The sequence below is a fragment of the Fusarium falciforme genome, chromosome 2 (genome assembly GCF_026873545.1).
Source record: "Fusarium falciforme chromosome 2, complete sequence".
Taxonomy (NCBI): domain Eukaryota; kingdom Fungi; phylum Ascomycota; class Sordariomycetes; order Hypocreales; family Nectriaceae; genus Fusarium; species Fusarium falciforme.
Window position 1 is genome coordinate 3,780,680 of NC_070545.1, and position 15,664 is coordinate 3,796,343.

The window sequence follows — 15,664 nt, forward strand, 5'->3', positions numbered from 1 at the left end:
CGCGCAGCACAAGCGCTTTGGCGATTCTGCGCCACTTCCTGTGCATGCCTGCCCGATGACGGGACCCGCCAGTGGCCAGCGAAGTACAAGTACCAGACCAACCCAAACTGCCACACAGCAGCTTACCAATTCAGATGAAAAGCTTCGGGCCGACCCAAATCCCCGAAGTGCTGTGGTGAGTCAGCAGGGGGCCCTGGAACCCTCCAGGAGGGGCTTGGAGGGGCAAAAAGGCAGAAAAAAAGTCAGTTATTATCATCGTGATATCTGGATCTTGTGTGACGTTATCAGGAAGCCCCGCCAATTCCCACCAAACTTCGCTGCGAATTTCCCACTCGCAACCATCTCTCTCCCCAGGCCAAGATTCTGGATACAGGTTTGCAGACATCTCTCACTGTACGCAAATTCAACATCAGTGTCACCGTCTTTCGCATTTCGCCATGAGCGAGCAGGCTTCTGGGGCGACGGCCACCTCGGCCTCGCATCCATACACCTGCAATACTTGCCAGGTTGCGTATCGCAACATCGACCTGCAGAAGGGTCATATGAAGAGTGACTGGCAGTAAGTGATGTTGGAGGTTTTGCTGGAGTCTGCTGACCACTTTCAGTCGATACAACCTCAAGCGCCGAGTCGCCTCGTTGCCCCCCATCTCCGCTGATGTGTTTACCGAGAAGGTTCTGCAGGCCAGGGCTGCATCAACGGCCGAAGCCGACAAGGCGTACTTCGAGCGGGCTTGTGAGGTTTGTCAAAAGACATACTACAGCGAGAATGCGTTCCAGAACCATCTGTCCAGCCAGAAGCACAAGGCGAAGGAGGCGACAACTACCACCAACCCCGCCCCAGGTCGAGCCGACGACGAGACCACCTCTGTTGTAAGCTCTACATTTTCCCTCGGGGAACCTGTAGCCATTGGGCGAGAGGAAGTCGACTCAGATGCGGAAGAAGAGTTCAACCATGTTGTCGAAGGCCTGCAAAAGGCACGCATTGCTGAGCAGAGACCCTCACCCGTGAAGCGACCGTCCAACCCTCGACCATCGGCCCAAGACCCTGAACATGAACCTGATGCAGCGCGCGCTTCCGACTCCAAGACTCCCGTTCCAGCCGCTCAAGAACCTACTTCTACTTTGGAGTCGTGTCTTTTCTGCAACTATTCCTCTCCCACTGTCTCACTCAACACACACCACATGGAGAGGTTCCATGGCATGTTCATCCCCGAAAAGAAGTACCTAGTCGACCTAGATGGCTTGCTCAAGCAGCTGCAAGACAAAGTTCACCAACACCATCAGTGCCTATACTGTGACAAAGTCAAGTCCACAGTTTTCGGTATCCAGACGCACATGCGCGACAAGGGCCACTGCAAGATCCCGTACAGCAGCGAAGATGAGCAGCTCGATATTGGCGACTATTACGACTTCAGAAGCACCTACTCAGATGAGGAAGAATTGAGTGATGATGAGTCTGTCGTCGATGACAAGACCGGAGGTGCGAAGCTCGGAGCCCGGCGTGTGGCCAAGGTGACTGCCGAAGACGGAGAGGACGTCGAGGAAGGAGGCGATGGGGATGGCTGGGAGACCGACAGCTCGGCATCTTCACTGGACTCTGCTGATCTCACTGCTGTCCCAGCCGAAGGACACATCCATCAGTTTGAGCGTTTGGATAAACATCCTCACCATTCACGACATGACACACGGCATCGGCACCAGGCTGATGGTTGGCATTCGCATGCTCATAAGCCTACCCGTGCAGTGTTCTACGATGACTACGAATTGCATCTTCCCTCTGGCAAGTCTGTTGGCCATCGCTCACTAAACCGGTATTTCCGCCAGAATTTGCACAACCACCCCTCCCCTGAAGAGCGGGCAGAGCGCTTGGCTATCGAAGAAGCGGCACAAGATCAGGAAGGGTTGCCTTCCGATGGTCAGCTGGTCCATGCGAATGGCAGGTCCCGTGAGATGGTGCCTCGTGGTATGGGAGGCATGGTCGGTGTCACAGAGCAACACAAGCGCGGCGCTCGCAAGGCTGAGGAGCGCGGCCGGACACTTGAACAAGTGCATACAAAGAGGAACGACTGGGCGTATGGGAAGAAGCTGAACAACCACAAGAATTACTATTACCGCGAGAAGGGTGGTGGTTAAAGTAAATAAATATAGGAAGACTTGAGGTATTTAAAATGAATAAAAAAAAAAAGTCCTTTAAAAGACTGCAAGGGAAGATACTAATAGCAGCCTGTTGTTAAAGGTTAGCAAATCTGATTTTTTAAGGCCTAAGGTTTATATTTAGCTTATCTTATTTAAAAGTCACTATAGAGCTAAAAAGCATAGCGCGCTACTTTTTTTAATTAGTAGTACTTCTCTTATTATAACTTATTACTAATTTAATATATCTCTTTAATTATATAAAGCTCTTAATATATATTATACTTTTTTTTTATATATAATAATAAGAATATAAATAAATATAAAAAGGTTTTTTAAAAAAAGGATATAGCTAAAATATTATAAAAATTATTTAAAAAAGACTTATAACTTCTTAATTAATTATTAATAAGGTATTTAATACTTATAATTTAAGTTATTTTATTATAAAAATAAATAATTATTATAAATAGCTTAATAATATTATATATTAATTAGGTTTTAGCCTAGCTATAAATATATATATAACTTATTTTATAAAAGAATTATATAAAATAATAAAAGTTTTAAATAATTTATATTTCTTAGCTTTAAGACTTAAATTATAATTTAAGAAAGTTTTTTTATATTTGATTTAATATAAATTTTAAAAAATATATAAATAAATTAATATTTTTAAAATATATAATTAATAATTAAAATATTTTAAAAAGTTTTTTTAAATTATATATTTAAATATAAAAAGACATATATATATTTTTAAATTTAATTTAAAATATAATTATAATTTTTATTAATATTTTTTTTTTTAATAAATAACTATTTTTATATATATTAATAGCTAAATTATAAAGCTAAAAATATAATATATTATAATATTTCTAAACCTTATATATAATTTAAAATTAATAATAATATTAATTATTATTTTTTTAATTTAATAACTTTTAAATAATTTAAATAATTAATTATAAAATAAAAAATTAAAATATATATTTTTTTTATTAAGTTATTTTTTAGCTTAATAAATTATTTAAATTATATAAAAAAAATAATATTTTTATTTATTTATTTATTAATATTTAAATATAATAAATATATTAATTAAAAAAAACCTAAATATAATAAAAGCTTATATATAATTAATATAAAAATATTTTAATTAAAAAATTAAAAAAAGATTTAAGATTTTTTTTATTATTATTATTTATAATAATAAAATAAATTATATAAATAAAAGAAATTAATTAAAAATATTATTAAATTATAAATATTATATTTATTAAAATACTTAATAAGCTTTAATTAACTTTTTATTTAATATTATATTTATTAATAATTTTTTAAACTTTTTAATAACTTTAATTAAAAAAAATATAAATTATAAAAGCTAAAATAAAAATATTTTATTAATATTTTTATTATAATTTTTAATTTTAGTATTTTTTTTAAAATATATATATATATTTAATAATAACAACCTTAATAATTAAAACTATAAGTTTATTTATTAAAATTATATTAAGTAATATTTTTTATATTTATTAAGGTTAATATTATAATATTATAAAAGTATTAATAAAAATAAAAGTATTATTAAGGAATAAAGCCTTAAATTAAAATAATATATATAATTTTATTATTATTATTTAACTTTATATTACTTAAAATAAAAATTAAAATAATATAATTAATATCTTAGTAATTTTAATAATTAAGACTTTATACTTAAAGCTAGAAATCTTCATAAACTTAAATTAATAAGGTTTATCTATATAATTATTAATAGCTTTAATAATATAGTAAAGCTAGCTTTATTTATAATAAATAGCTTATATCTTAATTAATTAAAGAGATTAAAATCTAACCCCTTTATTTAATAACTCTCTATTTTAATATTAACCTTTTAATTACTTTTATAATTATTAATTACTTAAGGAAATTAAAATTATTTCTATTATTTTTATAAAAGAAGTTTAATGATAATTAATAATAACTATAATTAATTAATTAATAATATATTAATAATTGTAATAATTTTTTATAAAGATTTTTAATTAAGTAATTAGAGTAATATAATTAATACTTATTAATATACCTTTTAATATAACTAAAATAACCTTAGTAAGAAAATTTATAAGCTTTATAAAAATGTAAAAAATACTTATATTAATATATCTTTAAGTAAAATTAAATATAAAACTATTTTATTTTATTAAATATACAAACTTTTATTAGGCTATTACTATAAGCTTACTTAGTAAAATATATATTTTTATTATACTTTGAATTTATTTCTTACTTTTACTAATAATTATTATTTTATAACTTAATAATACTTAAACTAAGAATTAAAGGATTATAAGTAATATATTAGTAATTTTAATAAAAGCTTTATACTTAAAGCTAAAAGTCTTAATAAACCTAAATTAATAAGGTTTATTTATAGAATTATTAATAACTTTAATAGGATATTAAAATTAGCTTAGTTTAAATAAATAATCTATAATTTAATTAATTAAATAAATTAAGATCTCTTTTAAATATTAACTTTCTTTTTTTATATTAATCTTTTAGTTATTTTTAAAATTATTATTTATTTAAAGAAAATATAATAAATTTTTAAAAAAGCTTTTAATTAATTAAATAATATAATATAATTAATACTTATTAATATATCTTTATATATTAGGTTATAATTTAATTAGTTTAGTCTTAGTTAAAAAATAAGTTTAGTCTTTTAGTCTTAGTTAAAGCTATAATTAACTTACTTTAGTCTTAGTTAGCCTTAAACTTTAATTAAACTATTTTATGCTTAATTAGACTAAGACTAAGTTTTTTTAATTTAATTAAAAATATTATATCTTTAGTTATTATAGAAATTACTTATATATAATATAAGAATATAAAATAGCTATTAAGTCCACTAACTAATTAAGGTAATCCTAGCTAATTATTATATATATAGAGATCTCCTAAAAGCTCTATAGCTAAGCTACTATAGAAGGCTTAGTAAGTTAAAGTCTTATATATAATAAAGATCTACTTTTAATCTAAAATTTTACCTTAATTTAGTTATTAAGGCTTATTATTTTATAATTTTTTAATTTTTTCTTAATAAATAATTAGCATAAAATTAAAATATAAGGGTTAAGAAAACCTTATTATTCCCTAAGATAATTATTTATTATATAGGTTATTACTAAAAATAATCTAAGAAATACTTTATTAAACTTCCTTAATTTAAAAGACCTTAAAGAATTAATTTAAGAGATTAAAAGATATTATAATTTATTATTACTTATAGGCTAATTTTATAATAACTTATCCTTAATAAAGAAAATAAATATTATAAACCTTTTTAATATAAGTTAATAATAAACATTAAAATTATTATAATTAATAAAATTTTATATAAAGAAAAATATTTTATTTAAAAAAAATAAAAATTAATTTTAATAATTTTTTTTTATTTTTATTTTAGCTTTAATTTTATTAAATAAATTAAAAAAGAGCTATAAATATAAGAAATAAAAATAAAAAAAATAAATAGATAAAAAAATAAAAAAACCTTTTATTAAGAATTTTAAAATATTTTACAAATTAATTAATTAATAATTAATTAAGGAATTATAAAAGATTATTTAGATATAATTATAAGATTTTAATTTAAAAAATTATTATTATTAATATTAATAATTAACTTAAAGTAATTAATATAAATAATTAATTCTATATAAAAAGAATATTAAAATAATAAATTAAATAAATAATAAATAAATTTATTTATTTATTATAAACTAATTAATATAATTATATTATAGGCTTAATAGAAAATCTTATATATAAAGAATTTATAGTATTTATATAAAAATAATATATTAACTTAGAGCTTTAAGAAAAATAAATAAGCAATTAATTTATAATTATAAGTTAAAAATTTAATAAAATATTAAGATATTATTTATTAATATATATTTTATAAGAGTTTATTAAAAAAATAAAAAAAATAATAAAACTATAATTTATTATTTTTTTAATAATATATATAATAAAATAAAAAAAAAGCTTAAAAAGTAAAAATATTTTTTATAAAAAAGTTATTATATTATATAAGAAATTAAATACCTCTAGATTTAGATTATTAATTAAAAGAATTATCTTAAAAAGAAATAACTTTAAGATAATATTAAATAATTAAATAAAAAGTATTATTTTTTATCAACTTAAGCTATAAAAAAACCTTTAAAAAAGGTTCTTTTATTAAGTATTTTTTATATTTTATAATAAAATAAAATTATTATAATATAAGTAATTTAAATATATTTATATTAATATTATATTAAGAAATAGAAAAAATAAATTATTATTAAAATATATTAAGTATAGCTATTTAGGCTATAAGACTTAAATATATTATATTAAGATATATATAAATAGCTATGATTTTTTTATAAATTAAACCTTTTTTAAATATAAAGGTAAATTATTAATAAAAATTAATAAAATTAAAGCTTAAGAGCTTATTTTATAAAAAAACTTAAAAAAATAAAAATTAAACCTAAATTTTAATTATTATTAATATAAAAATAAATATTAATTAAAAAAGTAATTATAGCCTTAATATTAATTCTCTAAGGTATAGCTAAAAAAGAGATTAAAGTCTATACAAATATTAATATAAAGATTAATATTATTAATATAAAGCTTATATAAAAGCTTAGCTTTAAGCTAATAAAAAATTATATAGCCTTTAGGCTTAAGTCTTTTAAAAGAAAAAAGATATACCTAAGATATATTTATTAATTAAATTTTTTTTTAATAATTTATATAATAAATTATAAAAAATATAATAAGTATTAATTAAATTAAAATTTAAAGATAATTTATATAATATTATTTTATTATAATTATTAATAAAATAAGAAAATAAAATAATTAATTATATTATTAATAAATAATATTACATTATAATTACTATTATTAATTTAATATTTTTTACTTAAGAGATTATTAAAAATAAAAAAAAAGTATATATATTATATATTATAATATTTTTTAAATTAAAAGAGGTTATTTAATAAATACTTAGGGATAAAATAAATATATTTATAGAAATACCTAAGGAGCTTTTCTTAAAACTTAAAGGATCAAAAAGGGTTTTTAATATATAAATAATAAAAAATATATTAATATTTATAAAGACTATATATAAAATTAACCTAATTAAGAATAAAAAACCCTTATATAATTTATTATACCTTTTAAATAAAATATACTATTAAGCTTTTTATAAATATATTATAAAAAACCTAGAAAATAAATATATATAATATTTTATAAATAAGATTAATATATTAATATTTTTTATTTTTAAAAAAAAATAAAAAATTATATTATATATAAAATATAATTACTTTAAGTATATTATTATATTATTTAAATTAATAAATATATTAATTATTTTTTAAATATATATTTATTTATTATTTATAAATTTACTTAATATATATTATATCTTATATATAAATCATATTTTTATATATTTTTAAATTAAAAAAATATATATTTATTACTTATAAAAGATTTTATAATAACTTTATTAAAATATAGTTTTATAAAAAGTTATTTAATTATAACTTTTATTAATAAAATATTAAGTTTCTTAGATATATTATTATATAAGAGGGTATTTAAATAATATCTTTATATATTAACTTAATTAAATAATAATTAATATTAACCTCTTTTAAAGATATATAAGTTTTCTTAGGATCTTATAACTTTTATTAAAAGTTTATTATATATTACTTAGTAATAATAAGCCTTTTAATAAAATCAATAAAAAATAATTAAAAAAAAACAAAAAATCTTTAATTAATTTATAGAAATTAATTATACTTTTAAAAGCCTAAAATATATTTATTATTTTAAAATTATTATTTATTATTAAGATTTATTAAGATTAATTAAAGTTAAAATAAGTATATTAATTAAAGTAATCTTATGTATTTTTATTTAATTAATAGATTTTTAATAATACTTAATTACTTATTAATTATAAAAGCTTTAAGATATAAAATAATACTAAGCTATAAAATAATACTAAGCTATAAAAAAATACTAAGCTATAAAACAATAAGAATTATTAGCTATAATTAATAGCCTTAAGTATTATAGTTATTACTTAGAAGGCCTTTTAAAGAAATTTTTAATTTTTATTAATTATTAAGCACTTATAAATATTATAAAAGTATTACTAAAAGAGCTAAAAAATAAATTAATAATATAAGTTTATAAACTTTTTATTTTTAATTTTTATATTTAATATTAGCCTAAAATTAAAAACCTTATTAATAGCTTATTAAGGTAATTAGATTATATAAAGGGAGAAATATTATATAAAAATATATATCTTATATTAACTAAGAAATTAGCTCTTATATCTAAATTATTATTAGAGCTTTAATATATTAGTATTAGCCTTAAGGATAAAACCTAAGTTATAATTATATATATATATATTATTAAAATAATAATAAAATGCCTTATTTTTTATATTAAATATATATTAAAAACTAATACTTATTATATTATATTTATAATTATTATTAAATATTAAACGGCTAAATAAAAAGAAATTATTATATTATAAATTACTTAAGAAATAAAAGGCTTTAATTAAGTCTCTAGGGAATTACTTATAGCTAAGGTTTATATTTTAAAGTAAAATATTTGATATTTTATTATAAAATAATATATAAAAAATATAATAATATTTCTTTTATTATTCTTGAAAAAACTTAAAGTATTAATTATAAAACTATAAAGCTAAGATTAATAATATAAACCACTAAAAGATAAAATATATAAGATTATTAATATATATAAGGGCTATATTATTAATAAACCTAGATTATTATAATATAAAGATTAATTAATTATCTTAATATAAAAAGCCCTAAGGTTAAAAATACTTTATTAATATTATAATAATCTAAAAGTTAAATATATAAATACCTAAAAGACCTTAGACTTAATAAAAAGGAAATTCTATTAGCCAAGTATAATAAATATAATCTATGAATATATTAAAAGCTATTTAATATATTAAGGTATTTATACATTAAGGTATAAGCTATATAATAAATTCTAATTATTATTATTTTTATTATATTTATTTTAATATATTAATCATAATTTTATAATTACCTTATTAGAGAGTATATATAATAAAAATAAGAGCTATAATATTATATTAATTATTATATATTATATAACAAAATATATAGTATTTATTATAATTATAAAAAAGCTTAAAGCTATAAGCTAAATAATATTATTATATAAGTATATAAAAAGCTAATTTAATATACTTAAAGGTCTTATAAATAATAAAAATATATTTATTATTCATAAATTCTAAATAAACTAAATAAAAAAAATAATATTTAATTAATTATTAATTACTTATTATTTATAAATAAATAAATAAATAAAATTAATATATTAAACCTTAGAGAAATACCTAAGAATATCTATAAAAAATAGCTTATTTATTAAGTAATATAACTTTTAAAGGCTACCTTTATGAATAATAATAGCTAATATTTAATAATTAAGGTCTCTTTTAATAAGGCATTATATAAGTATTACCTAAGGTATATTAAATATATCCCCACAGAAATAAAAATAAATATCTAGGGTATTATTAAATAATTAGAGATATTTAGCTAAGTATATAAGTTAATAAGGGACTATTAATATTATATTTTAAAATCTTAATTTAAATATTATATTATAAGATATAAGCTATAAGTATATTATTAGGGATAATATATTAAAGTATTTATAGAGAATTAAAAGTTTAAATACCTAAAATTAGCCTTAAGATTTATTAAAATAGAAATCTTTATAAAATATAATAAATAAGCTTATATTATAAGGCTATTAAAAATCTATTAATATATATATAATATATTTTATATATTATTTCTTAAATTATAAAATAATTAATTAAATAATAATGAAATATTAAAAGCTTTATTAGAGTTTAAGGCTAAGCGTAATAAATAAAAACTAAAAAAATAATAAATTATAAGTTTATTTATAAGATATTATTTTATTAAATAAAAATACTAATTAATAAAATAAAATACTTAAGAGCTTAAGTGTTACTTAGAAAATATAAAAATAATAATTAAGAAATATTATAAAGTTATAAAAAAAAGTTATAAAAAATAAAATAATAGCTAGTTAATACCTAGCTAAAATATTTATAAAAAAATATAAATATTAATTATAAAAAAAACTAAAATAAATAAAATAAATAATAAAAATTTTAACTTAATAAGATTATAAAAAGATAATTATTATTAAGTTATTATTAAGTATAAATTAAAAACTATAAAATATAAACTATAAAAAATAAAAATTATAACTATAAATAATTACTTAAGGGTTAAAAGGATTAATATTAGACATATTAGTATTAATAAGCCTAGGGTTTATTAGGCTTTTATTTTTAGCCTTAGCCTTATTATAAGTAGAAATATAAATAATATAAGCTCTCTTTAAAATAAGGGAAATAAATAATAAGTTATTATAAAATAAAAGCTAATATATTATTTAAAAACAAAATATATATATATAAACCTTAATTAAAAAATAAAATAATATTATAATAAAAAAAATTAAAATAAAATATATTAAGTAATAAATATTATTTATTTAATAAATATTAATAAGCTAAAATATAAATAAAGCTTTAATAAAATTAATAATATTAAAAGATTAATAAAATATTTTAATTATTTATATTATAATAAAAAGAAATAATAATTAATCTTAAATATTTAAGGTAATATAATAAAGAGCTTTTATTAAGGCTTTATTTATAAACTAAGGAACTTAAAGGAGTTATTTAAAGTATTTTTATTTACTTAAAGATCTTAGGGACTAAGATCTTTAGAGAAGAGGTACTTATAAAAATATAAGGTAATTATTATATCTATTAATTAATTAGGATAACCCTGGCTAATTAATATATATATAAAGACCTCCTAAAAGCTCTATAGCTAAGCTATTATAGAAGGCTTAGTAAATTAAAGTCTTATATATAATAAAGACTTACCTTTAATCTATGATTTTACCCTAATCTAGCTATTAAGGCATATTATCTTATATATAAAAGAAATCCTTATTTTAATTATATATATTTAAATAAGCTTATTACGCTTATATTAATAATTTACTTATAAAAATATATATATTTTATTATATAGATATTTTATTTTAGTTTTATATAGCCTAATAAGTATATTAAAAAATATTTAAAAATTATCTATCTTAAAAGCTTAAATCTAAGTCTTAAGAAAGTATAATTTTTTAATTATTTACCTAAGGCCTATTAAGTAATATAAACTTAGGGTTATACTTTTAATATATAGAGGGAATATATATATATCTTCTAAGGATATTCCCTTATATCTATTAAGCTTATAGATTATATTAAAATGTTAAATAATATTCTTAGCTCGAATAAAAAATCTTTTTGTATTATAAATTCTATAATAATAGGCTAATGATAAGGGTATTATATAATATATATTTATTATATTTTAATTTAAATTTTAATATTTTTTATTTATAAAAAGGGGACTATTAAGCATAATTATAGTATTTTAATATCTTTCTAAGAGTTAAGTTAAAGCCTTTAAGATATATAATCTTTAAATATTTTTTATAAGGCTTATAAAGCTGAAAGAAATTAAGAGAATAGTCCCTATATATAGGAATATATATATTCTCTATAAGAAAAATCCTTATATTAGCTTAATAAGCTTATATAAGTAAGTATTATTCAAATAAGCTTTTTTTAATATATAAGTATTATATATAATAATTAAAAATATAACTTTTAGTTAAATTAAAAAGTCTTAGTCTTAGTCTTAGTTACTATTTAATCTAATTAAAAATTCTCAGTTATAAATAGTTATTAATCTTGATTTAATTAAGATCCTTAGTTAAAATTATAAAGTAAATTTAATTAATTAATAACTAAAAAATTAGTAATTTTTTAATTATAATTTATCTTAGTTAATTAGTTAGTAAATTAATTATAAACTAAATTATAACACTATTTATATCTAGTTTATATAATTAATCTTGTTAAAATAATTAAAAAGCTTTAAAAAGATATATAAAATATCTATATAAACCTATAAATAATAATATTAAATAAAAACCAGGGTTATGATTTAGTTACTTTAGTCTTAGTTAAAGGCTAACTTAAGTCTTTTAGTCTAAGTTAGAGCTATAATTAATTTACTTTAGTCTTAGTTAGCTTCTAACTTAAGTTAGACTAATTTATTCTTAGTTATGCTAAGACTAAGACAAATATTTCTAAATTAGACCAAAACGTTATATCTTTAATTATTATATAAATTACTTATATATAAAGAAATTATTTATTTTAATAATATTTACCTATATATACTTAATAAGTTTAGGTAAGCAGTTTTCTTATAAAGACGATATCTATTGCGTTTTATACCATGTTTTACTCTAATTTTATATAGCTTAATAAGCCCTTAAAGAAATCCTTAAAAATAAAATATCTTAAGAGCTCTAATTTAATGCTTAGAAGAGTATTAAGGTAGGAAATATTATAACTACGCTAAGAAGAACGTATTTTTATAAATAAAAAAGACCTATAATATAATTTAAAACATTCAGCATATATATTATATTTCAGCCTTAATCTTAGTTTATTATTAAATAATATATAATTAAACTAAAAAATTTTTTATTGTAATATATACCTTATAGTAATAAGAGTATAATATATAATTACTTCTTTAAACTGTATTTAAATATAAAGGCTTAATAAGTATAAATAAATATCCTTATAAAATAATATTACTTTTCTTATAGATAAGAAAATTATAACCCATAGCTTATATTATTTAATAAGCGCTATATAACTTAATTAAAAATTATATATCTTAAAAGCTCTAATATAATTAGGGTTATGATTTAGTTAGTAACTAATTTACTAACTAATTAACTAAGATTAATTAAAACTAAAAACTACTAAATTTTTAGTTATTAATTAATGAAATTTACTTTATAATCTTAACTAAAGATTTAAATTAGACTAAAAGTAAATAGCTATTTATAACTAAGAATTTTTAATTAGGTTAAATAGTAACTAATACTAAGACTAAGATTTCTTAATTAGACTAAAAAGTTAATCTTTAGTTATTATATATATTACTTATATATAAAAAGCTAATTATTTAAATTATAATTACTTATATAAGCTTATTAAGCATTTATAAATAATTTTCATAAGGAGATTATATATAATAGTTTATATAAAGTATTTTATCTTAATTTTATATAGCTTAATAAGCTTTATAGAAAATATATATAAATTACGTATTTTAAAAGCTTGAATTTAAGTCTTAAAAGAAAATTAAGATATAAAATATTATAATTAGGCTAAAAGAACCCTTATGTAGAAATAAATAAAGATATATTATAACTTAAAATATAAAGAATATATATTATATAATAATATCAACCTTAGGCTATTATTAATATATTTATTATTAAAATAAGGGTTTTTATCAAAAGTTAAAATACTCTTATAGATTTTAATATAATCTAATAGCTTAATAAAAATATAAAAATATCTTTTAAAGATATATATATTCCTTTTATATATAAGAATTATAACCTTAATATTATTTTACTTAATAGGCCTTATATAAATTTTTTAAATACTATAATTTTTTAAGACTCAAATTAAAGCTTTTAAGATACATACAATTTTTAAATAACTTTTATTATACTTATTACACTATATAAAATATAAAAAAGAACCTCTTTATAGAGGGTTTTATATATTACTTATAAAATTAATATTTATATTATCTTTCTAAGCTTATATAAATACATATGATTAAAATAAGTTATTTGTTTAAAAAATAAATAATTTATATAATAATTGAAGATATAACTTCTTAATCTAATTAAAAAATCTTAGTCTTACTTAGTCTTAGTCAAACTAATTATAACTAGTCTTAGTCTTAGTCTAACTAAGATTAAAATAGCCTAACTAAATTAAAGGGCTAACTAAGATAAAAGTAAATTAATTATAGGCTTAATTAAGACTAAAAGACTAGAGTTAGCCCTCGACTAAGACTAAAGTAATTATATTATAACCTTAAATATAATCCTTAGAAGAATACTAAGATAAAAAATACTATAATTAAGCTAAAATAACCACTATTTAAAAATAAAAAATATATAATATAACGTAAAGTATAAAAAATATATATTATTTAATAACCCTAACCTTAATTTAATATTAAACAAAATATAATAATAATAAAATTTATTTATTATAATAATATAATATCTAATACTAATAAGATAAAATATAATTACTTTTTTAAATTTTAAGTAAGTATTAATAATTAATAAGAATAGAAAAGTAGTTTAATAAAATAGGATTACTTCTTCTATATATACAAGAAAACTATAACCCTAGGGTTATAATTTTTAGTAAGTAATATATAAATTAATTAAGTATTATATATCTTAAAAGGTCTAATTAAACTCTTTAAAGAGTACTAAGATAAACAATATTATAACTGAGCTAAAAAATCCATTTTTATAAATAAAAAAAAGCTACGGGATAATTTAAATTATACAGAATATATATAATATAATAACCCTAACCTTAACCTATTTTTTTAAGTTATAGGCATAAAATAAGAATTTTATTATTATTTTATTTATTTCTTTTTACCCTCTACTTTAGCATAAGTATTTTCTTTTTCTAGTTTTAAGTTAGCTATATATAAATAACCTAAAATATATACCTAGAAAATAGTTTTTAGGCTTTATAACTAGATTATATATAAACTTACCTTATCTTAAAATAACTTATTTTTATCCCTCTTTTAGATATAAATTTATAATTAAAAATTATTTAATTATAGAGAGTTAATAAGCTAGTTTTAGATAACTTAGAGCTATTATTAGCTAAAAAGGTTTTTTTTAATTTCTAATCTCTTATAAATCTATTTTTTATTTTTAATCAATTTTAAATATAATAATAAATTGTTTCCTCTCTTTTTAACCCTCCTTTAATTATGATCCATTTCTAATATTAATAACCTCTTTATTACCTTAATTATTACCTTAAAATAGCTATTTTAAGCTTTATTAAGTTTAAAGACTAAAGGAAGTCTTAAATATTTTTTTTTATGCTATTTGATCTTTCATTCCTTCTTCTATTATTATCTTTAAAAGAAATAAGAAAGATTACTTTTATTTTTTATTTCTTTCTTATGAAAATTCTAAAATATATATTATAAAAAATTAGTATTTTTTATAAACTTTCATACCTATATACTAAAATAAGCCTTAGTAAAAACTTTTAATATATATTATATAATTAATTAATAAGGTTTTTACTATGGTTTTTATTAATTATTTCTAGATATAATATGAATAG

At 18.8% G+C, this 15,664-nt stretch overlaps 1 protein-coding gene across 1 annotated transcript; it reads left to right on the plus strand.

Annotated features, from left to right (window-relative positions):
• Nucleotides 1-437: 437 nt before the first annotated feature.
• NCS54_00310800 (C2H2-type domain-containing protein) lies at nucleotides 438-2,133 on the plus strand (the record flags this gene model as incomplete). Its single annotated transcript, XM_053148693.1, has 2 exons — nucleotides 438-559; nucleotides 606-2,133. 2 exons carry the CDS (start codon nucleotides 438-440, stop codon nucleotides 2,131-2,133), a joined length of 1,650 nt encoding a protein of 549 aa, XP_053004668.1.
• Between the last annotated feature and the right edge of the window lie 13,531 nt (nucleotides 2,134-15,664).